Source organism: Suricata suricatta, chromosome 16, assembly GCF_006229205.1.
Source record: "Suricata suricatta isolate VVHF042 chromosome 16, meerkat_22Aug2017_6uvM2_HiC, whole genome shotgun sequence".
Taxonomy (NCBI): domain Eukaryota; kingdom Metazoa; phylum Chordata; class Mammalia; order Carnivora; family Herpestidae; genus Suricata; species Suricata suricatta.
Window position 1 is genome coordinate 17887039 of NC_043715.1, and position 26244 is coordinate 17913282.

At 38.3% G+C, this 26244-nt stretch overlaps 1 protein-coding gene and 1 pseudogene across 4 annotated transcripts in view; one reads left to right on the forward strand and one right to left on the reverse strand.

Annotated features, from left to right (window-relative positions):
* Window positions 1-11226: 11226 nt before the first annotated feature.
* KCTD19 (potassium channel tetramerization domain containing 19) overlaps window positions 11227-26244 on the forward strand; it is a 30023-nt gene continuing 15005 nt past the window's right edge. For 3 of the 4 annotated variants that reach the window (XM_029925403.1, XM_029925405.1, XM_029925404.1), the window contains exons 1-2: window positions 11227-11289; window positions 16182-16478. In XM_029925403.1, coding sequence (XP_029781263.1) covers window positions 11287-11289; window positions 16182-16478 — 300 coding nt within the window. In that variant the 5' untranslated portion in view covers window positions 11227-11286. The remainder of the gene's footprint in view (window positions 11290-16181; window positions 16479-26244) is intronic. The other variant, XM_029925406.1, reaches the window with a different exon arrangement.
* Window positions 14696-15280, reverse strand: LOC115280477 (annotated as a pseudogene).

Consider the following 26244-nt stretch of genomic DNA (forward strand, 5'->3'; position numbering starts at 1 on the left):
CATATCCACTCTCCTGACCCCAGAAGCACCTTGATTTTCAGGAGGAAAGGAAGTAGGCAAAGAGACAGTTCCAGGGGAGAAGGCATAATAAAAGAAAATTAAATGTGTGTGTTGTTGTTGTTGTTGTGTTCTTATATCTCAATGCCTCATGTTTAGGGTCAATGGATTATATGGAAAACAAAACAATGCTGTCTCTAAATCTTCCCTTCTGGAACAATCTGGAACCTTTCTTGTCCTTGTTTCTTCTTTCAGAATTACCCTACCCTTCCATTTCTCTGGGATACTGGAGAAGAAAAGTCACACTTTCCTCCTTTGCTGAAATCTACTGAAAATAACGCTTAATTTTCATGTATTTGGCTAGTTAGGTGCTTTAGCCCAACACTAAATTTCAGGATAGTAATTCAAAACATGTATGTGTATATATACATATATATGCATATATATACATGTACATATATATAAATGTACAATCACAAACTTTAAGTAGTAAAAATGCTTACATAGAAGGAACTGTCATTGAGAGTTATTTCAGAATGGTAAAATTATTTTCCATTATGTATTTATAAAATATGTTTTTTATCCTCCTCTCATTTTTGTTGCAAAAAAATTAGAAAACTCAAAGATATACACAAAGCATTTCTGAATAGAACGCTGTTTATATTTTGATTCATTTCTTCCTGAGTTTTTTCAATTCCACGAACTTCTATATTGTGGAAGCGTCAGTGATTAGGAATAGTTGTCAGTGACTTTGGCCACACTTTCCAGGCAATACGCCCTTAGGGCTCTACTTAAATGTGTCTAATAGTCCAACTCAAATAATCTTTTAATGTCCCTCAGTGTAAAAGTCAAGGAAATGACCTATCCTCCTCTTACTTTTCCCACTTGCATAAATTCATGTATTCCCCAGTTACACTAGAAATAACCACAAAACATTTACCTCCTGAGAAAATTAAGCAAAATTATTCAGAACTTCTAGAGATGAATATATGCAGATAAATCATAGATGAAAAAAATGTAGAAAACATTTACCAGTGCTTTCTATATGCTAAGCAGTGTATACATGCTAATTTGATTAATCTTCACAATAGCTTTTTGCCCAACTTACGGAAGTGGAAAGAAAACGAGTATAAAAACAAATAATGACAGTGTTCACTCAATTTTTTAGCCTGAAAATTAACATACATACATACATTCATACATACACACATAATGTGAAAAGAGGAGACCTGAACCACTGTGAATTAATGTTTTTTGAAACTGATGGGCCAAATACAAATGGCTGCTACCAAATAATCCAAAGACCTAGTTTAACTTGCAGCTTCTACTTTTAGAGTGTTAGCTGGAAAGCTTGCTTGGACTTCCTCTTTTAGAATCCTTCATTTAGGCCTTGAGATTGGGTCTGACTTGTACTGTTCAACAAGTATCCCCTAAAAAAGCACAAAATAGGTGGAATAATCCTGGATATCATCAACTAATTCTGAATAGCATCCATGAATCTTACAAAGAAGGGCACACAACTGGGTAAAATGAGAATATGTGAAGAAACACCATTTGGGTGTCTACCACAAAGAAAACAGAACTTCCATCTCTGTGTGTGCACACTGATATTTGTAGAGCTCTTAGTGTATTTGCTAATACACACTCCGCTCACGCCTGCTCCCACCCTACTTTCCTGTCCTGCTCTCTGTTCTACCAACCCCTGATCTAGACATTTTTCTGTTAAGACCACCATTTCCTCTTTCATCGTGAAAAAAATATTTAGTAACAATCAGTAACAATCCAGTAACAACCCAGACCAGTGTTTTTCCATGTGTATTCATGTACCAACATCATCAGAATCTCCTGGGCATATCCTGAACCAACCCCAGACCTACTAATTCAGAATGTCTCTAAGATAAGAACTAAAAATCTGAACTTTCACAAGTGCTTCTCATAATTTTTTTACACACATAAAAATTTTGTACTATTGCCTTAGGCTGTGATCATTTAATATAATTTTCCCTGAGTACAAAAGAAATTTACTCCAATACTTTATTCCAAAAAATTCAAACATAGAATAAAATCAAATGAATTTTATGGTAAATAATAAAATTTAGTTTGGAAACATTTAAAAGGAAAATCCTATATTCTTCAGGCTGACATTATCTCTTATTTCTTCCCATCAAAACTGATAGTAATACTAAATAAATAAATAAATAAATAGGGCTGAATTGACTAGTCATCGAATATAGAACTTACCTTCAGGCTAGAGATCAAATTTCTTGATAAATCTAATGATCGGAGGTTTTTAAAATTTCTGAAGGCATCACCAATGGAATGAATTTTTCCAGCATAAGATCCCTGCAATGAAAGAGACTCCACCAGTTCTGAAAAGAGATCATCAGTAGATATGTTTTGATCTCTGCTTAGATAAACAACAGAGTCAGTGAAAAAAGGCCTTCCTTCCTCCCATATCCCATTTGTGAAAGGCCCTACATTCAAGGCTCATAAGAAGATCATCTTCCTTTTAAAAGCAGGACTATCACCTAATACAGTGATACTAAACCTTGGTTTTACAGAACCCCTGTGTTTCTCTATTCACCCTGAAAGATGTAGTAAAAGTCTCCAAAAGTTCTCAAAACAAAATTTAAAAAGAAATTTAGCAGTCCCACTGCTAGATTTTAGCCCTATAGATAATACTCAAAAATTTCACTAGGATATATAATTTGTACATATAGATATCAATTGCAGAAAGATTTTAGAATAGTTTTTCTTAAGTGTTTTGATTCAGAATGAAGTTCTGTTGTAACTGATTTATTTATTTATTTTTTTTTAGTGTTTATTTTTGAGAGAGAAAGAGACAGAGCATGAGTAGGGGAGGGGCAGACAGAGAGGAAGACGCAGAATCTGAAGCAGGCTCCAGGCTCTGACCTGTCAGCACAAAGCCCGATGCGAGGCTCGAACTCATGAACCATGAGATAATGACCTGAGCTACAGTCGGATGCTTAGCCAACTGAGCTATCCGGGCACTCCTAGAATAGTTTTTTTTGTAGAACCTAACTTCCTAAATAACAGTACACTGATACAATGGACAAAGTACTAGATCTGTGGCCTTGTACAAGTCACTTCAACTCTCTGTACTTCAGTTTCCTTATCTGTAAAATGGGGATAATAACAGTACTTAACTCATAAGGTGTTAATAGTAATGATTAAGTGAATATATATACAAATCTTAGAATAGTACCTAATACATGACCGTTGCTGCATATGTTAATTATTGTTATGCAGTCATTAAAAAGAATGAGGCGGAGTTGTAGATCATCATATGAAAGATCTCCAAGATATAAAGTGAGGGAAAAGTGTGTATGTGTGTAACTGTTTTAAAGAATATATATACATATGTATTTATATAATATATTCATATGTATGGAAGAAAGTCAACTAGACTTCTAACAGCACTAAAAAGAGGAGAACCTCAAAGCTGTCAATAGGAACTCATTGGCAAGTGTGGTAGGCCAAATACAAAAGCAATCAAAGGCAGAAGGAGGTTCTGGAAGATACAACTTGTAGATAGGTGCCAGGGGACTGCACTGAAATAAGGTTTTAAGGTGCTAGAACAGTCTGGACCCTATAAACTCTGAAAAGTAATAAACTGAAGGTCCCTTTCAAGACATGACCCACATCAGGGGGAAAAAGAAGTAGAGTGGGAGTAGAATCTACATTGAAAGGGACAGAGACAAGAGGTTCAAAGGGAAGAGAAGGTCCAGATACATGTTGGGAGAGAAGAAAAGATGGCAGATATTAGGAAGCATAAAGCTCCATTTGTTTAGTACTTTGTGAACATAACAGAAGAGAGAGCTCCAAAACCCTGAAACTGGAAAGGCTATTCTGGCCCACCCTTACTATCTAAAAGTATAGGAAAAATTAATGCACTTAAAAGAGCCACAGAAAAGGATTATAGTCAAATTTTATATGAGATTAATAAAAAAGAGAGTAACATCCATAAAGAATGAAAGCAATCCAGAAAGCAACAACACAAATGAAAATTGTTAACTTAATATTTTGAAACAAGTTAAAAGATATCAAAACAAAATGTAGCATTTCTCAGTGTGGTTCCTAGATGGCTCAAGTTCCCTGAGACATGTGCAGGGGCCCACAAAATCAAAAGTATTTTTTAATACCTTCATAATAATATTAAAATATTAATTAGCTTTTCCACTGTTGCATTTATGGTGTAAAAGGAAAAACCACTGGGGCCTTAGTATGACTCAAGGCAATGGCATCAAACTTCACTCATAGTCACTGTGTTCTTTACCATGGGTTTTTAAAATAGTCAGTTTCATTTAAGAATGTGCTTTAAAAAGCAGTAAAAATGGTTAATTTTATTAAGTTTTTAACTTCAGTACATGTCCTTTTTATTTGTCTGATTAAATGAGAACTATGCAGGAAGTACTTCTGCTGCATGCTGAAGTCTGGTGGATGCCCTGTGTGATTTTTGAGATGCCAACTTAACTAGCTACTTTTTTTATGGAATACCATTTATACTTGGGAAAAAAAACTTGATATATGATGGTTAATCAGACTTGATGGCAGACATTTCCTAGAAAACAAAGTGAGATTGTTATTTCAGGAAAAAAAATGATAGTAATTGTTATCAATTATAACATTTGAGTTTCCAAGCAGAAATGAGGATTTTGGAAAACTTTTATCTGCCCCTATGAACTTGACAGCTTCCCAACACTCTAAGATCTTTCTAATGAGACTGATGGCATTAACAAACATGATTTTTAAATGTTATATAGAATGAAATTTGTCAATATTTGGAAGATTTACATAACTCAGTGAATTATCTTTCAAATGATGGATACATCATCATCGAAATCATGGATGTTTTATGTTAACATGTAAATGGGTATGTTAGGGCTCTTTTAATGAATTAATAAATAGATATTTAAATTTTTTCTCAGTTTCAGTTGACACTGAGACACTGTTAAGAGAATGAAAAGACAAGACACAGAATGGGAGAAAATATATCTAAAACACATATCTGAAAAATAACTGATACCCAAAATATACAAGGAACTCTTAAAACTCAACATTAAGAAACCAAAAGCTCAATTTAAAAATAAGCAAATAGTTGGACACCTCACCAGAGAAGATATTCAGCTGGAAAACAAACATATACAAATATACTCAACATTATATGTCATTAGGAAATTGCAAATTGAAACAACAATGAGATACCACCATATACTTATTAAAATGGCCCAAATCCAAAACACTGACAGTCAAATGTTGGTGAGGATATGGGATGTCTTTGTCTGTTTGGACTGCTATAACAATATGCCACAAACGGAGTGGCTTATAAACAACAAACATTTATTTCTCACAGTTCTGGAAGTTAGAAGTCCAAGATCAGGTTGTCAGCAGGGTTGGGTTCTGGTGATAGTCTTCTTCCAGCTTGCAGACTACCTACTTAGCCATGTGTCCTCACAAGGTGGAAGGGGGAAAGGGAGTTTTCTCTCTGACCTCTTTTATAAGGTCATTAATTTATTTTATGAAGGCTGTGTCCTCATGGCCCAATTACCTCTGAAAGGCCCCATCTCTAAATATCATCACAGTAGGCATTAGGATTTCCACATATAAATGGAGGACTCACAAATATTCAGATAGCCCATAGCATGGGACAACAGGAACTCTCATTCATTGTTGGTGGAATGCAAAGGTGTAGCCACTTTAGAAGACAGCTTGGCAGTGTCTGATAAAGCGAAATACAGCTTATCTGATGATCTAGCAATCATGGGCCTTATACTTGCTCAAATGACTTAAAACCTCTATGTTTATAGCACTTATGCCTGTACCTAGAGGCTTATATGTATAAACCTGAATGTTTATAGTAGCTTTGTTTATAACTGCCCAAACTTAGAAGCAGTTAAGAAGTCCTTAATTAAGTAAATGGATAAACTATGGTACCTCCACAGAGTAGACTATTATGCATCCATAAAAAGAAATGAGCTATCAATTGAGCCATGTAAATACATGAAGGTACCTTCAGTACATATTGCTAAGTGAAAGAAGACAGTCTGAAAACATTAACTTGTATGATTCCAACTATATAACAGTCTGAAAAAGGCAACAGTAAACAGATAAGTGATATATAGCATGGTGACTAGTTAATAATACTGTGTTCCATATTTGAAAGTTGCTAAGAAAGTAGATCTTAAAAATTCTCATCACCAGAAAAAATTTTCTTTGTAACTATGTAAGGTGACAAATATTAACTACATTTATTACAAGAATATATGTCACAATGTATACAAATATAGAATCATTATGCTGTACACCTGAAACTAACATAATGGTATATGTCAATTAACTCAGTTAAAAGACTTTTTTTTAGAGGTGCCAGGGTCGTTGAGTTATCCAACTCTTGATTTTGGCTCAGGTCATGGTCTCATGGTTTGGGGTTCGAACTCCAGGTTGGGCTCCTCACCAGTAGTAGAATTCTCTCTTTCTCTGCTCCTCCCTCACTGACATGCATGCTCTGTCTCTCAAAATAAATAATAAACTTGAATAAACTTCTTCAAAAAATTTTTTAAGATTAGTGGTTGTCAGGGATTACCTATAAATGATTACAACTATATGACATTCTGAAAAAGATAATAGTAAAAAGGAAGAAAGGAGCTCTTAATCATGTCTATGTTTTAGAAGTTCAGTCTGCTCATCATCCATGTAGCAGACTTAGCAGTCAGCAGAAATGGAAGTCAGGTGGGGCGCCTGTGTGGCTCCATTGGTTAAGTGCCAACTCCTGATTTCAGCTCAGGTCATGATCTCATGGTTCATGGGATCACACCCCTAGTCAGGCTCTGCACTGTCAGGTTCTCTCTCTTGGGATTCTCTTTCCCACTGTCTTTCTGCCCCTACCTGTCTCTCTCTCTCTTAAAGATGAATAAGCTTAAAATAATATATTACCTATATAATAAATTAATAGAATTATTTTTAAAAGCCAAAAAAGTATTTAATTATATATTTTCTCTCTCTACCAAATATTTATCATCAGCATACAAATATGTTCTAGTATATTGTGCCTTTAAAAAATTTGTTCTTGATCCCACATCATATCCCCCAACTAATATTCACTTGTGTCCTCTAACCAAATTTCTCACGAAAGGTTTTTAACTTCACTATATCTTCTCCCTTATATATAATTCCTTTTTAAGCTTACTTATTTTGAGAGACAGAGAGAGAGAGAACAAGGGGCGAGGGGAGGTCAAGAGAGAGAGAGAGAGAATCCCAAGCAGCACAAAGGCCAACTCGGGGCTCAATTTCATGATCCATGAGATTCATAACCTGAGCCTTAATCAAGAGTTGGACACTCAACTGACTGAGCCACCCAGGCAGCCCCATCATTCTTTTTTCATCTCAACCCAGGCTGGTCTCCTTCCTTACCATTCCTCTAAAACTCCCTTAGTTAAAGTGACCAATGAATTCCATGTTGCCAAATGTTCTCTGCTTGCTTAGCTTGTCAATAGCATTTGGCACAACCATTACTTCCTTGGTGCACTATCATTTCTTAAATTCCAAGACACCGTGTTCCTTCCTCCATATTCAACCTCTAAACACTGAAATACCCCAAAATGATTCTTAAACCTTCTATTCTCCATCTACATTCTCTAGTTAGGTGAGTTCATCCAGTCCCATTGCTTTAAATACCAGTTATTTGCTAATGTGTCTCAAAATTTACATCTCTAACCCTGACCTCTCTCCTCTGAGATTCAGACTTGTATATCCAATTGCCTACTAAAAATCTCACATTTAAATATCTAGCTGGTATTTTAAACTTAACATGTTCAAAACAGCATGCTTGATTCCTCTTCCCCAAACCAATCTTTGCCATAGTCTTTACTCTCTAGAGAGATCTCTCTAAATAAATAGCCACCATCATCTATGTAGCAATAACTTAAGCCAAGGCTAAATGTTATTTTTGAATCTTCCCTTTCCTTGTGTCCCATATTCAAAATTTTTTGTAAGTCCTGTCCTGTCTACCCACAAAACACACCTTGATTCTTATCTATTTCTTTTTATCTCCACTGTCATCTTCCCAGTCTAAGCTATTCATTATCTCTTATCTGGACTATTGTAACAGGCTTCTAATGGGTACGTCATATTTTAAAATAAGTATTAGATCAGGACGCATCCCTGCTTAAAATGCTTTCATGGAAACTGACAAGCTGATTCTAAAATTCTAAAAGAGAATAAAGGACCAAGAATAGCCTACATGACTTTGAAAGAGAAAAGAGGAAAGTAAAGTGTCATCAAAACCTACTGTTAAACCATGGTAGTTACAAAAGGGTGATATTGGTGTAGGAATAGACAAACGGAACAGTGGAACAGAAAAGAGAGCGTAGAAATAGACCCATGTTTACAAAGGAACTTAGAATATAGCAGAGATACTATAAATAGGTTCCACGGAAACTGGCTATCACTATTAAAAAAATACAATTATACCAAATCACACCTCATATATAAAAATAAATTCCAGGTGGATTAGACTTAATGTGAAGAGCAAAACTGTAGAAGTTTTAGAAAAATAAATTATTCATCTGTGTAGGGAAAAACTTCATAAATAAGATACAAAAATCACAAATCATAAGGAAAATAAACTTGACTACCTTAAGATGGAAACTTTCTGCATGATAAAGGATAATTTAAACATTTATGAGAATTTTTTAGGACAGAGATATATACCAAAAAGCAAACATACAAAACAATCTGTAACTGCACCACAAGATTATCCCTTTGGACATGAAAAAGAAAGTGTAGCCAGAAAATTCCAACAGTACAGAAAAGTACACAATAAAAGTAAAAGCTTTTCTCTCCAAAGATGACCCCTGTGATTTCTTACATATTTTATAATGCATATACCAACACATTAATTTAATTAAAAAATATCTGTTTTGTTGCTAAGTTAAAAAAAATAAGCAAATTGCCAACGAATATATATGCTCTTATTCCTTAAAAAAAAAGATACCTATGTATATATGTTTCTATAAGTAATGGAAAAGGTACAGAAAGAGGGAGAGGGAAGAATATTGTTTTACTTTAGATAATTTTGCATTGTTTGAATTATCAGAATAAACACAATTAATTTTATGATTCAAATGACTGTAATAAAACAAGGAAACAAAAAACATGAAAAAATCTGCCGTATATTGTTCTAGCTAGAGAATGCAAGTACATGCCCCTCCATCAAATAAAACTGAATCACTTTACTTTTAAAATGCAAGAAAAATACACAAGTCTATCAAACCAATAAAGCTTTTTTTAGGTAACTTGTAAAATAGGGGAGTTCAACGTAGTTCAGAAAAGAAAAGAAAAAAACAAATATCTGCATCAGTCTAGTTATACACACACCAAACCCTTACCTTTGGTTGGGGGTAGAGGGATTTCTAGAGGAAGGAAAGATTAATACCCTCTTTGTTCACTCATGTAATGCTTGTTACTAGCATGCCCTAATTTTTATAAATTAAAAAAAATTTTTTTTGAAAGAGAGAGAGAGCACAAGCAGAGGAGGGGCAGAGGGAGAGGGAGAGAATCTTAAGCAGCTTCCATGCCCAGCACTGGCAGAAGGAGGTGGTGCTCCAGGAGGACTGATCTCAGGACGGTAAGATCATGACCTGGGCGGAAATCAAGACTCACATGCTTAACCCACTACGCCACCCTGATGCCCCTAAATAATAAATACATTTTAATTAAAATAAAACCAAATTATGTCATATCCACAAATAAAAAGTACTAGAGGAAGTATGAAAGGCAACTTTTTGTTACGTTACAGCGCAGGCTCTGGACTCAAGATTCCCAGGTTAATAAACCCCAGCTGTGTCACTTTGGGCTGGGAAACTTTGGGCAGGAGACTACACTTAAATTTTAACCTACCTGTAAAATAGGCACAATAACAGCATCTGCTTTATAGGCTTGTGATGGGGATTAAATATTGCAAGGTGGGGTGGGGGGGAAGCATTTAACTCAGGACCTGGCATTAATGATACAGTAAATTTAGTAAGAATAAAAGTTAAATTAAGAATGCTGATAACCTTCCTGACATTTCTATTCCTAGAAACTCAGAAAACAAGCTGTGTGAGTCAGACCCCAGGTCAAAGGTGGGGTCAGCAGTCACTCAGCGAGTTGCACCCCTAGGACGAAGTCAGGGCTGGGGCACTGCCATAAGGGCCTTGAGAGACGGGCGGCTTGCCACTTGCTTTCACAACAGGCCCCTTTCTGAGTGTCTCTCTCTCTCTCTCTTTTTTTAAATCTATTTATTTTGGAAGACAGAGAGAGAGGGTGCGAGCAGGGGAGGGTCAGAGAGAGAGGGAGACACAGAATCTGAAGCAGGCCCCAGGCTCTGAGCTAGCGGTCAGCACAGAGCCCGACACGGGGCTGGAACCCAAGAACCATGAGATCATGACCTGAGCCGAAGCCGACGCTTAACCGACTGAGCCACCCAGGCGCCCCCTGAACGTCTCTTAAAAGAAGTCCACGCATCCAAATGGATCAAAGAAATGGCCAAGCTCTTGAGGCGGAGACTGGAGGAAGAGAGGGGTTGATCAAGTAACATCCTTTCCCATTTTACCCCAAACAGGAAAAGCCCTCCTGGGTCTGAAATTGCAGAAAATGCCAAAATGGACGCCCTTTGTGCCTCCTCAAGAGCCGCGACCTCAAAGTTGCTTCTCAGCACGTCCCTTCTCCCATCAATGCCCCTCTTTTCTTCCGCTAGCTCAGACTCTGTCCAGTTCTGTGTTCCTGGCCGCAGTGTCCCGTTAATCTAGTTTCTCCTTCTCCATTCCAGACTCCGTATCTCTCCTTCAATTTCTCGTCCTCCTCCCCAGACTCAGGTTACTTCACTTCCTTCACCGCCTAGGTGTAACTCTTCTGCCTCAATAACCCATCCTCCGCCTCAGGGACCGCTCCTCCACCACCTTCCCCGCATCCACCTCAGGTTTCCCACCTTCCACCTCAGTTTTTTCCCCTCAGCCTCAGACCCCAAATTCCCGGCCCCAGGCCCTCCCGGCTTGGCCCTACCGGGCTGCTCCAGGGTCAGCGCCCCCAGGCGGCGGACGCCTTCCTCGTCCAGATCCCACTGCTCCGCCATCCCCGCCCGCCTCTTACCTGTCTCGGCTCGCGAGACAGGCGTGCGTGCGCCAGGCCCCGCCCCCTCCACAGGCCCCGCCCCCACGCGTGCTGCTGAGCTCCTCCGAGCCGTTATTGCCTAGGTCACGCACCTGCCAGCTATCCTCCGGAGTCCCGACTATGGTATGGAGCCAGCCCTGGCGGGGACGCCAAAAACAATAACGCAATAGGGTGGCGTTGCGGTCAAGGATTATAGCTTTGGGGTTAGGGACCTGGCTCTAGGACGTGGGGTAGTATATGGCCCAAGCTTTGAAGGATTGGGGGGCTGGCTTTGAGGAACTGGAAGAATGCACCTGTTTTGAGGGACGAAGCGTTCTAGTTCTGAGGATTTGGGAACTTCAGGTCTGAGGGGTGGGGGTGTGCCCCTTGAAGAGGTGAAGGTCTTTATATCTCAGTGCTTGGAGCAGTTGACTGAGAGGCCAGGCTGTGACAACCGTATGAATGGAAGGGTGTCCAGATCTGAAGGATTGGGGTAGGAGGTGGGAGGCAGCTCTCTGAGGCAATGATAGGGAGCCCCAGATCTGACCTGTTGGGGAATTTGCCTCTGAGGAGTTGAAGTCCTGTCTTTAGATCATGGGCTGGTTCTAGCTCTAGAAATTGATTTGGAAGGCACTTCTTTGGGAGACAGATCAGTGTGGAAAAGAAAGATACTCTTTGGAATGAGGTGGAGACGATTATGCTAGGGCTACCCCACTTCCTGTAGTTAGTCTAACAGGAAGCCTTTTGCTCCTCAAGTACTACAGGTCCTCAAGCTTGCCTGTGACTGAGGGCTCTCTCCAGACTGGGATAGTTCTATTTTAACAAACTCCTGTGCGGTCTTGGGAAGAAAACTCTGGAAAGAACAGCCACAGCCTTAACCCCTACCCTCACTTCAGCAGGCACCTCTTGAGAGCCCACCTGTGGATGGGACACATATGTGTAAGAAGGAGACAAACTCTTAAGCCAATACACCCTTGTCAAAACCTATCCTTAATAAGAAAAGAGGACTGAGAACAGAACTGTGGCTCACTTTCAAGGAGCTAGCAGGTTTTCTTTGACAGCCCAAGTCCATACACTAGGGGCACTTACAATGAGCTCTCAACCAGCTAATCATTACCTTTAAGGACAACAGAAAGGAAAATCAAGTGTCCTTGCATGTTTCTGCTTTCTGGTCTAGGTGGGGACCTTAGTTACCATCAGCTTGTCATGTTCAGCCTTAGCCATGTTTAAGAGGACCAGGATTCAAAAGCCTAGATTAGCTCATTAGATGAGCTTTTCTTCCTCTGCTTCTTTGAATCATGGCACCATTTAAAAAACTGTAATCTTTCTCATGGCCCCTTTAACTCTTCTAGCCTCAAATGTGGCATATATAATTGTTCTTCTTTATCCCTGAATATTTAGACCAGGTTTATTATAAGAGAGAAGAACTCTACCCCCTTCTTTGTTGCATGCATTTAGTTTCCTTACAAATAGAAGGAGCTGTCAAAATAGGAGATGCAGATTTTGTTGGAGAAGTGGTCTTTTCCTCTTTTGGGCAACCACTTCGTTAACACTCTTTCCCTCCACCAACATTTTAATACAAATTCTGAAACATTCAAATAGGTTGATAGAAGTATATACTCACAACCTAGACTCTATAGTGAACATTTTGCTATGTGTGTTTTTGCACATGTCCATCTATATATCCCTTTATCAATCCATAGTTTTTTGTTGCATTTCAAAATGCTGTATCAGTACATTGCACCCCAATTGCTTCAGCATGTGTAATATTTACCTAGAATTCAAAATTGTTTTATGGCTCTTTTTTAGGTAGAATTTTATGTACTATTTGCCACGTTTTAAATTTTGTTTACCAGAGTAGTGCTCCTTGAGGGTTTATTTTAAAATATGATACAGATGATGTGTATGTTTGATGATTTTTATGTTTATATATTCTAGTTTTCTATAGTATTGATAAGCTAGGTCATCTTGAAGCAAGATAGACAATTCACTTATGAATAGATAACCCTGGATTTTAAGCTGAAGAAGGTTAATGATCATTGCTGCCTTTGTATATATTAAAAGGAAACCATGGCATTCAGCTCTCCTGTTAAGGCCTCAATAATGTAATGTCTTTGCAGGTATGACCCTAAGAGAGCTCTGCATGCACTCAGTGGTGTGGGGAACGCCTCCTCATAATTCTCTTTTTAACGGCTTTATTAACATATAATTCCCATACTACAATTTATCATTTTAAAGTTTACAATTCAATGGTTTTTCACATATTTACAGAGTTATGCAAGTAGTACCACAATCAATTTCATAACATTTTCATTATCTGAGAAGGAAATTCCATACCTGTTACTAGTCACTGCCCATTTCCCCCCACAACCTCTCCAGCCCTAAGCCACCACTAATCTACTCTCTATAAATTTGCCTATTCTGCACACTACACATAGATGGAATCATGTAATATGTGGTCTTTTGTTTCTGGCCTTCTTTTACTTAGCATAACATTTCAAGGTTTCATCCAAGTTGTAGCGTGTATCAGTACTTCCTTTTTATTGTCAAATAATATTCCATTGTATGGATACTTTACATTTTATTCATTCATCACTTGATTGACATTGGGTTGTTTCTACTGTTTGGTTGTTATGAATATTTGTTTGGTTCTATGAACATTTCTTTGTAAGTTTTTGTAGACATAGGTTTTCATTTCTCTTGAGTTTATACCTAGAAGTGGAATTGCTGGGCCATATAGTAACTATGTATTTAACATTTTGAGGAACCACCAAACTGTTTTCCAGAGCAGCTGCACCATTTTGTACTCACACCTGCAGTGTAAAGGAGTTCCAAGTTCCTATTTCTCCATCCTTGTCAACACTTTTGTTATTTGTCACTTTGAGTCAGGTCCTCCTACTGGGTGTGAAGTAATATCTCATTGCAAGTTTTGATTTCCATTTCCCTGATACCTAATGATGTTAAGTATCTTTTCATATTCTTTTGGCATTTGTCTATATCCTTTGGAGAAAAATCTTTTTAAATTTTTTACCCTCCTCCCTTTAAATATGGTTGTTCAACTTTTTATTATTTTTATTTTTATTATTGAGTTGTAAGAGTTTTTTAATGTTTGTTTATTTTTGAGAGACAGCTCACAAGTGGGGCGTGTGGTGGGGAAGGAGAGAGACAGAGAATTGCACTCACAAACTGAGATCATGACCTCTGCTTAACTGCTTAACTGACTGAGCCACCCAGGCACCCAAGTTTTAAGAGTCCTTTATGTAGTCTAAATACAAGTTTTTTTTTATTAGATATGTGATTTGCGAATATTTTGATCCATCATATGACTTGTCTTTTTACTTTCTTGTGGTGTCCTTTGCAGCACAAAAATTTTTAATTTTGATGGACTTTTATTTCACTTGTACTTTTTGTATCTTATGTAAGAAGGCATTGCCTAATCCAAGATTATGAAGATTTTGTGTTTTCCTCTAAAGGTTTTATATTTTTAGCTCTTATTTTTTATTCTTTTTTTCCTGTTTTTACTTTTATTTGCATGTATTTTATGCAGAATTTACTCCCAGGCCATAAGTTTTTGTTTCTTCAGTTTCTTCTGGGATATGTTTTTCTTCTGTGCAATTTCCTCTTCTGGTTTAGGAACAATCTGCTCTTTTTCAGTGAGGATCATCTCAGTGTGGCAGGGAGAGCTCATGTATGGGTTAATCCGACCATGAGCCCTGTAAGTTCTATGCCACATCTTGGGGGCTTTGTTCACCTGGATGTACTCAATGACCAGAGAATCTATGTCTAAACCCTTAAGTTCAGCATTACTCTCTGTATTTTTAAGCATGTGCAGTAAAAATTCAGCACTCTTTTTGGGCCACCGACCCTGTGTCCAGCCCCACTGTTTGGCCTGGGCACACCTACCAACTCCATCATTGTAGCGTCAGAACGGCACACATTGCTTTTGCAAAGTGACATCTTTAAGATACTTGGTGACTTTTCGGATATGCATTCCCTTGATGGCCTGGGCAGTTTCACGTGTGTTCTTAAAGTGAACACGAAGATTTGAACCTCTTGATTTGCATGATTTTGTCGGGTTTTCCGGGTCAAGTGAATAGCAAATCATTTTCAGAGATCACCTTAGGCAGCTTACAGCAAGAGCCAAGCTCTTATTTTTTAGGTGTTAATTTTTGTGTATGGTGTGAGGGTTTTTTCTTTTTCTTCTTCTTTTTTTTTTTTTTCGCATGTGGATGTCCAGTTGTCCTAGCATCATTTTTTAAAAGGTATTCTTTACCTATTGACTTGCCTTGATTCCCTTGCAAAATTCAATAAACCATCAGTGTAAGGGTATATTTCTGGACTTCCAATGCTATTCCACTTAACCATGTGTTTCTTATACTAATAGCATACTATCTTAATTACTATAGCTTTTTAGTAAGTTTTGAAAGTGGAAAGTGAGAATCATCAAATTTTGTTCTCCTTTTTCAAGATTTTTTTTTTTTTTTTTTTTTTTTTTTACTATTCTGGGTCCCTTGTATTTCCACATGAATTTTAACATTGGCTTGTCAATTTTTGAAAAAAAAAAAAAAAGGCAGCTGAAATTTTCATAAGGATTCTGTTCAATCTGTTGATCAATTTGGAGAGTATTGCAGTTTTAGCAGTATTAAGTCTTTTGATTTGTAAATATGAGATGTTTTTCCATTTACTTAGGTCTTTTAAAATTTATTTCAATGGTGTTTTGATCTTTCCAGAATACAAGTATTAACACTTCTTTTGTTAAACTTATTCCTAAATATTTTGTTCTTTTTGATATATTGCTTTCTTAATCTCATTTTTTGATTGTTCATTGCTAGTATATAAAAAACGGTTGATATATATTGATCTATACCTTTCACCCATGTTGAGTTCATTTATAATAATTTTCTAGTGAATTCCTTAGGATTTTCTGTATGCAAGATCACATCATCTACAAATAGAGATAGCTTTACTTCTTCCATTTCAATATGGATATTTTTTATTGTTTTTCTTGCATAGCTCTGTTTTCATTTTCTCTTTAGGAGGAGCCTGGCATGCCTCATGAATCAGCAGAGGATTTGTTTCATTTCAATGTTGGGGGCTGGCATTTCTCAGTTCCCAGAAGCAAACTTGCTCAGTTCCCAGACTCCCTGCTGTGGAAAGAGGCTTCAGCCTTGACTTCTTTGGAAAGCCAGAGGCTATTCATTGACAGAGATGGTTCCACATTTAGGCACGTGCACTATTACCTCTACACCTCCAAACTCTCCTTCTCCAGTTGTGCAGAACTGAACTTACTCTATGAGCAAGCACTGGGTTTACAGCTGATGCCTTTGCTGCAGGTAAGATACTCTTGTCTTCCAGGAGTGATCAGTAACATAGGCCTTATAGCACTAAATGTTTCATATATTGGCTGCTGAGATGACCCTCTTAATGGGGAAGTGTGATGAGTGAGTTAAAGTAATAAGTAATATACTGGAAATACTGAATAAAGCGTTTCATCCTGACTCTGCCTTACTTATACCAGTACCCACCACAGACCCAGGGATGGGACTTAACGAACTGCTGAGAGGGTGCCCTTGACTTCTGGAAATCCTATTTTAAGATTCTTCTTGAATCTTAATTTTCCTCCAAACTACAGAAACCATTTCTGTGGCTTCTCTTAAGTAGTTTATTTTTAATTTTTGGACAATGATTTTTTTTTAACTAGAAAAGCTAAATATTATTACTAGAAAGGACTATTAGCCATGCTCCATATTAATCCCACTGTCTGGACAAAGTGTTGTTTACTCCATCTCTGTAAGCACTGACCCAGCAAGTCATAGTTCAGCTTAAGGAACTACCAACTGTGCCTCCCCAACATCTCTTAGAAGAAAATTGAAGTAGACAGTGCATGTCTGGGTCATACAGGAATAAGAACATTTCATACTGTGTGTTTTTATAGATAGTCCTTATTAAGTAACTTAATTTTCTTCCTTAAGTTATCATGTATTTGGAAATCAAAACCCTTCACATACTCCAATGCAAGTTGATTGTAGTATTCTTTTCATTTATTTTTTAAAGTTTATTTATTTATTTTGAGAGAGAGAGCAAGCAAGGGAGGGGCAGAGAAAAAGGGAGAATCTCAAACCAGCTCTGCACTGACAGTGCACTGACAGTGTAGAGTCTCATGAGGGGCTTGATTCCATGAAACTGTGAGATCATGACTTGAGCTGAATTGGACACTTAATCGACTGAGCCACCCAGGTGCCCCTTCTTTTTATTTGTTTAAAGCTACCCACCTGAAATAAATTTTTTTTCAACTACCCCTGGAATGGAGTGCTAGACTTGCTTAAAAGTGATTTCAAAATTACTTAAATGGCCTGACATGTCAGGATTGCTGATGATTTTATGCCAAGGCACCATTTTGTGAGGAAAAGAAGGGAGTCACTTCTTCACTGCAGAAAATCAAAGAGATCAAGGCAATTTTTCGAACCACTTTAAAGAACACAAGCCCATTATACAAACAGTTTACAAAGTGCTTTAACTCCTTTCCTGTCCTCACTTTCCATATGGAAACAAAATCTATCTGGGAAGAAACTTCAGAATGGGAGGTAGCAACTTAGAGGCCAATGAGCTGGTCCAGTTCCCAAGTTACAAGTTGTGTGAGCAGTAGAAGCATTCGAAGAATCATGTGGATCTGCCTCCCTAAAAGATATAACAAGTACTTATGTTTTGGAAATAGTGTTTTCAAAGAAATAAACATTTAGGCTGGCCTAACTGAAGTGATGTTTATTCTTTGAAGATGAGTGTAAATACAGCTGGAGAATCAATGGCCATCTCAAGCAAATCAACAGCCTCACACATTTCCATCACTTTACCATTGCTAAGGCCTGTCCATATATTCAGTTTCTTTCATAAATGTACAGATGCTTTGCTTGGAGAAAATGGAGTTTTCCAATTATTAATCTAAAGACTCCTCAGGCAGCCCAATTTAATTCATTCAGCCAGTATTTACTGAAAACATTTTGGGTACCAGACATTATACCTGTGGGCTTTAAGGAAAACATGGGATGAACCAATGAAAATAACATGTCACAAGTGATTTTAAACTTTCTAATAGGCATATTTAAAAAAATTAAAAAGTGACACTAATTTTAATATTTTATTTAACTAAATATACTTAAAATACTATCATTTCAACATGTAATCAGTATTTTAAAACTGATATATTTTACCTTTTTTGTACTAAATATTCAAAATCTGATATGTGTTTTATACTTATAATACATCTCAGATTCAGATGATTCCATTTCAACTACTCAGTAGTCACATGTGGCTAATGGCTACCATATTAGACAGCACATATCTAAACAGTTCTTATGTGCTGGTGCTCCTCACTGAAGCATCCCTCAGATTTAACTCCTAGTAATAAAAATGGGAATTTGCCTCCTGCTACATAAGTCACCATGCACTCAACAGAGCACATATCCTACTCAGAATTTTCTGTTGCAAAGTAGGCTTTTTTGGAAAGCCATGTAGAAAAGCCAACAATCAGAATGAGATGGAAAGCTTCTGGATTACAGACACCTGATCTCACACTGCTGCTACACTCTCTACCCATCCTTATCCCCCCACATTTCCACTCTTTCTCTCTCTCATCCTTCCTCCACCTGCCCACTCTACCTCCTTTCAGCCTATAGCTTTGGCCTTTGGCCTCCAAAGGACACACTTAGTATCTATTATTTTCTTGATTCCAAGCATAACATTTATTATGTATTGAGTACCAATCAAGAGCCAAGCAGTGGAGATATAGAAATGAACCATATAGCCATACAATGTCAGGTAGAGGTAAATGCTATGAAGAATAGAGCAGTGCTTCATGTGTAATAGTGAAGGAGGAAGGCATTTCTGTATTGTAGGACTTCTTGAGCCTTCAGAATGTGTTTGTATGATTTTCTTTTTGTGTGTGTAGTTTTTATTCTGTCAGTCACTGCCCTTGTAGTACTGGAGCTTAAGTTGAAAGAATAAAACATTTATATCTAACCTGCTTGTTTTTAAATGTACAAATGTGTAGTATGTGGAAAGCAGATAGCAAGTGAGTGAGACCTAGGAAGCTTCTCCTTTCGAACAAGTGGTAAGGGCATGCCTCACTGACAAGGCAACATTTGAGCAGAAACCTTCAGGAGAAACCAGTCTTGCTGATGTCTGCGGAAACAGCTTCCAGGCCTAAGGAAAGGCACATAAAAACACCCTGAGGTTAGAGTGACTTGAAGGAGGCAATCTCAGAGGCCACTGTCTGGTACAATGAAAGATACAAGATCAAAGGTTGATGATGAGGTCACAGGAAGCCAGGGGACAGATCTTACAGAGTCTTATAAGTCACATTAAAGACATAAGATCTCTTCTAAATGTTATAGGTAGGTTTGGGAGATACTTAAAGAAGTAAACTGATCAAATTTAAGTTTCAAAAAGATAACTGGACCTTGGGTTAAGCAATGGTTTCTCAGGTACAACACCAAAAGCACAAGCAACCAAAGGAAAAAAAATAAAAAAATAAAAAAATAATAAACTGGACTTCATCAAAGTTAAAAACTTCTGTGCTTCAAAGGACACTATCAAGAAAGTGAAAAAGACAACCCACAGAATGAAACAAAATATTTGCAAATCACAGATCCGATAAGGGACTTGTATCCAGAATATATAAAGCACTCTTACAACTAAACAACAAAAAGACAATCTAATTTTAAAATGTGCAAAAGATTTGAGTAGACATTTCTCCAAAGAATATATACAGATGGGCAATAAGCACATGAAAAGATGTTTAATATCAATAGCCATCAGGGAAATCCAAATGAAAACCACAATGAGATATCACTTCACATCCACTAGGATGGTTATCATCAAAACGACAGACTAGAGGTGCTTAGAGGACTCAGTTGGTTAAGCCTCCAACTCTTGATCTTGGCTCAGGTCATGATCTCACAGGTCCTGAGGATGGAGCCCAGCATTGGGCTCTGCACTGACAGCATGGAGCCTGCTTGGGATTCTCTTTCCCTCTTCCTCTCTCTCTGCCTGTCTCTCTCTCTCTCTCTCTCTCTCTCTCTCTCTCTCTCTCTCTCTCTCTCTCTATTTTTCTCTCTCTCTCAAAAAGATAAGTAAATAACTTTAAAAAGAGAGAAAGAGGCAGTAACAGGTATTGGTAAGGATGTGGAAAAATGAGAACCCTCAAACACTGCTAATGGGAATATAAATTTGTACAGCGTCTTTGGAAAACAGTCTGGCAGTTTCTCAAAAAGTTAAACATACAGTTATGATGTGACCCAGTTAATTCCACTTCTAGGTATATACCCAAGAAAAATTAAAACTTACATCCACACAAAAACTTGCAGACAAATGTTCATAGCAGCATTACTCATAGTAGCCAAAGAGTAGAAACAATCTTTTATGTTCATCAGCTGATGAATAGGCAAACAAAATTTATATCTATCCATACAAATGAATATTATTTGTCAATAAAAAGGAATAAAGTGGGGCCCCCGGCTGGTTCAGTTGGTTGAGGGTCTGACTTCAGCTCAGGTCATGATCTTGCAGTTCAAGAATTTGAGTCCCACATTGCTCTCTGTGCTGACTGCTCAGAGCCTGAGATTGTGTCTCCCTCTCTTTCTGTCCCTTCACCCACTCTCTCTCTCTAAAATAAACAAAATAATAAATAAAATAAATAATAATAAATTTAAAAATAAATTTAAAATATTTTAAGGAATGAAGTACGGATACATGTGACAACAAGCATGAACTTCAAAACATTATGCTAAGTGAAAGAAGCCAGATGCAGAAATGTATGATTCCATTTATATAAAATATGCATAATAGGTAAAGTTATAGAGCCAAAGTAGATTAGTTGTTGCCTAGCGCTAAGGTAGAGGGTGGGAATGATAGGGTGGGCAGGATTAGCAATGACCGTTAATGGGTGCAGAGTTACTTTTTAGAATGTTGAAATAGATTGTGGTTCACAATTCTGTGAACACACTAAAAACCATTGAACTGTACAATTTAAATTGGAGATTTTATCATTCATATTATTTATAATGTGAATACATTTCACATTAAATATATTTCAATAAAACTATTTAAAAAATCCTTGACTTCTGTCTTGATATTAGACTAGGAGTCATCAAACTATAGCCCATGGATGAAATCTAGCCCACTACCTTTTTTATACAACCTGTTAGCTACAAATGATTTTTACTTTTTTAGATGATTAGACAAAAAACAAAAGAAAAATATTTTATGGCACATAAAAATTACATGAAATTCAAATTTCAGTGTGCATTAAGTTTAAGAAAAAACATTCATTTTTCAAGGAAAGAGAGACAGAGCGTGAGTGGGTGAGGGGCAGAGAGAGAGACACATACAGAATCTGAAGTAGGCTCCAGGCACTGAGCTGTCAGCACAGAGCCTGATGTGGGGCTTGAACTCATGAGCAGTGAAATCATGACCTGAGCTGAAATCAGACGCCCAACTGACAGAGCCACTCAGGCACCCATGTCCATTAAGTTTTATTGGAACACAGCCATGCTAATTTGTTCATATATTATTTATAGCTGCTCTTGAGCTACATACAATACAGAGTTGAATAGTTGCAACAGGGACCATATTCTCAAAGCCTAAAATATTTACTCTTCCCTTTTACAGAAAAAAATTTGCCAACCCCTGGCCTATACTCCAGTGAGACACAGGAAGAAGCAGGAAGACCAGTTAGGAGATTCCTATAGCATCCAGATAAAAAATAGTGGTAGTTTGGCCTAAGGTGGCAAAAGAAGTGTTCACATTCTGGATGTGTCTTGATAAAACTGACATAATTTGCTAACGAACTGTGGTAGGGTGAGAGAGAATACATAATTCCTTTGTATCCTGAGCATTAAGGTGAATGGTGGATTCCAAGGGATGTGCAGGTTGAGGGGGGAGAAATCAGGAGTTAGGATTTGAATGTGTTAAGTTTTAAGAGGCAAGAAAAGGGTATTTATTAAACATCCAAGTGGCGATGGTGAGAAGGCAGTGGAATGTATAAGTTTTGGAATTCATGGGAGCAGTCTGATCTAGAGGTATAAATTTGGAAGTCATGAAAGCTGGTATGTAAATCCATTAGCCTGGATGTTCACAGGGAAACACAGAGTAGTCATTCCAGGTCTGTACATTAACATTATAGTGCTTCCTAGAACTTTCTATGTAATTTGGGAAGACCCCTTTGCCTAAATGTAAACTGCTTCAAGCCTCTCATAAGCTATCAGCCTGGTTGAGAGTCATAGCTGCTACTGGAGCTATTTTTGCTATTTCTGCTGTTTCTTTTCTGGGTCACTCACAAGGGTTCCAGGTTTTTGGCAGACTGCCAGTTCCCTTTTACTTGCCCCTTTGAAGCCCACTGAGGACTTAGTATAACAGTATAAGCTACTTGTGTTTCCTTTTCCACCACCCTCTGGGGACTTCTACGCTTGGAAACTTAAATTATTCTGCCTGTGAGCATTCTGCTACCAGCAAACAACCTGCATACACCTGCATTCCATGTGCTCAAGGGTGTCAGGGAGTTTTTAGGTTGATCACACAAATGATGCTTTTAAGAAAACAGACCACTGACAGTCTCGCAGTTCCTATCACTCACGATGTTAATACAGATTACCACTGTAGTCTTGGAAAGGAAGAGTACATAAACAGTAGATATTCATCCCAACAGTGTAGCTTCTCTGTGGATATGAGTAAGTGGTCAACCCTTGACCTGGCAACTGCTTACCTTGACTCATAGCTCAACACATACCCATGCACGGGCACTAACACACACACTTTGAAGTCCAGCCATGTCCCTAAGCACCCCAAACACCTTCTCTCCACACCTTTTTACTTGCTGTTCCTTCTTACTAGAATGCTTCCCCTTTAAGATTTGCCCTAAATGTGGTCCAAAGGATGTCTAGCCTGACACTTCCAGGCGGAGTTTTTGTCTCTCTGCTCTGCTCTCAGTTAATTCCTGTCAACTATCAATGCTAATTCTATTTGGATCAGGTATTCATATGTCTTTCTCTCTCACTAGGCTGTATTCTTTTCATGTTTGCATTTCTAGTATCTCATAGTACCCAGCCTATAACAGGTATTTAATAAGCATCCACTGAGAGAACATTGAATGATGTGCCCAAGATGACCTCCGAAGGCTGAATCTACTTCTGCAGGGTGAGGGCACTGGCGCTGGCAGTGGAGGGGCAAGTTTGAGATGCTGATAGTTGTGTCTTATTTGGCTTCTTTGGCAGATAGCAGCTGTTCTCCATATCCTTTTGTTCTACCAACCTTGCTTCCCTTGAGCTGCAGATTGATGCTGGCCTTGTTTTTACAAGGCAGCTGCAAGCTCCCCCAAGTTCCCTCCAACAGCCCACTTCAGAGCATAAGGCATCTCTGAGCACTGGTTGTACTTTGGAAAACCTCCATTAAGTCCTAGAGTTCTTCCAGTAGTTCATTTGTCAGCCATATTTTGGCACTATACATATACACATACACACTCGCCCCCATGCCATTTGTCTTAACATTTCTTCTGATTGACATATTTTTTCACTACTATCTGGGCCAAAAGTAACATTAATTATCCTTGTGCTAGTAATTAGCCATCTAAATTTGGGTCTATATTTCCCTAAATAAATCCTCCCTCTAATAACTTTCTAGGTCACAGGTATTAATAGTAAAAGTCACAGAAGTAATATTCAGGCCATTCAGAAGTGGAATTGAAGTCCATAGGAGACCAGCCAAATACTCTGTGACAATTTCAGTCAACAAAGCCAAAGGACAGCTGGAAGCTAGGCTCTCTGAAATTCTCTTCACTCATTCATTTCTTAATTCGTTCTATGAAATTGTATTGAGATTCCTCAGGCACTGTTATGGGTGCTGCAAATAAAGCAAAGAACAAAACAGGCAAGATCTCCACGGTATTGGAGGTTTTATCTACTAAGGAAGACTAGCAGATGTTAAATAAGTAGGTGTTACTAAGAACAAGAAAGCAGAGTGAGGGGGTTAGGGAATGTGTTCTTTGGGTTCTTATAGTACCTAAATGGCTTCCCATGAGTAGAAAGCCTCGAGTTTATAGAAGCCAGAGCAAGGCTTGGTTGAGAGAATTTAGAAAACAACCTGGTTAAGGCTCCTGGGCCAGGTGCATGCAGCATGACTTGACTGGCAGGAATTGTGATCTTTTGAGATTTATTTGTATGTATGTTGTTGTTGTTAAGATTTTTTCAAACATATTTTTCTTGGAGAGAATGGTACAGCTCACACTTCATATTTCTAGAAGTAGCAATAAGTGGAGATTTCATTTCTATAAAACAGATCATTCTCCCCTCAGCTAACACATCTCTCAAGCTAGTTGGAGTGTCATTACCGACCCACCCCACAGGGTATAGCTGGGTACCAAACAGCACTTCGAACAAAGGCATCCAGGCCCAGAACAACAGGTTGTTCTCCCAGACAGGGTCCCTCCCCCAGTACGTCCCTTCCACAACGGCCAATATAGAGTTGTTCAAAGGCACTGTTGTTTCCTCCACTGGGACAGAATTTCAGGATTTGAATCTGCAAGTGAGATAAATGGCAAGTTCAGGTTCTTCTGATGCTGTCAGCTTAGCATGGGTCTCTAATGGTCTGCCTGTCTCTTGCAGGCTCTCCCTAGTTTTACTCTCTTTTCTTGCTACTTAACATCTTTTGATCCATCACCAATCAGACTCAAGCTGAGGCTTTTCTTCCTGTCACTGTGTCCCCTTCTCCTTCATCTTTGTCCCTCTCCCCCTTAGATCTTCCCTCTGGACTTTAGGTCCCAAGTTGGAATCACTGTCTTCACTGTCCTCTGAACTCTCTGAGCACTGCCCAGTGTAATCCTATGTTGGCTTTTCCTATGGTTTTGGATACTCAGCATCTTTGCATACTCAGTTTTTGTAAATGTAGTCTGCTTCTCTTCCAGCTCATTTTGGGCTCCCTCATGTCTCATTTTGCTTTTCTTTCCAGAGTACTCAGCCTTCTAGCTCTCCATTTATGTGAATTCATTCATTCAACGCAGCAGTTGAGCACTTATTATACATCAGGTTCTAGACTAGAAGCTGAAAGAACAGGCCTGAATCAAAGCCACAGAGACCCAGATAGAGAAGGTTAGAAGGGTTTATGACCTAGGAAGATCACCCACTCTAGCTCGGGGAGGCTCCAGGCTTTTCAGGCAGAGAAGGGAGAAGAGAAGTGTTTGGGGAAGAGGAAATAATATATATATAATTGAGGAGTCATTATAGAACATGGCATGTCTTTGGAGTTTTGCAGAGTTTAGTGTTGCTGATGATGGAGTGTGGACAGAAAGAATGGTAGGAGATGAAGCTGGAAAGGTAGTTTGGGCCCTATGCTTGTTGTGTATATCCTGCTGCCTCCATTGATTGTGAAGGACCTCACATGCAATGCTAAGAAGTTTTTTAAGATGGAGAGTAGTTTGGACTCATTTGCAATTTTGAAAGATCAGTGTATGGAAAGGACCAAGGGATGAGAGGACCAGGACTGGGGAAAGGGAAAGGAGGAAAAAGGTGGAGTAAAAAGCAGGGGATAGAGTCATAGGGCATGCTGGCTGGCTGAGTGGAGAGAGTGTGACTATCAGTCAAGTCACAGCTCCTGCTTTAAATCCTTCAATGGCTTCACTTAACCAAGGGATATATCAAGCTCCTCGGCCCAGCTTACCAAGGTCTTACTCTCTGGCTCTTGTTTATTGCTCTAGACTCAACTCTCTCACTCCCTCAACCTCCATACACCTTAAAGCTACAATCAAGGCACAGAGGCAGGTGGCTCAGTATATATCTGTGCTACCATCTTCCCACCCTGTCCTGTCACTCCTGTGCAATCACTGTCTTCTTTGTCCCTTTTCTTAGTACAAATACTACCACATTATATATTATAATATTATTTATTATGATAATTATTAATATTAATATCATCATCTTATTTTAACTCAATAATCCTGCTCACTCACTGATGCAGAAACTGGTCCAGTCTGTCACCTTCCTAGAACCTCAACTTTATTTCTCTTTGCCTAAGCCAACTACTCCCTCATACCCATCTCTCACCAGTTTCCCTCAA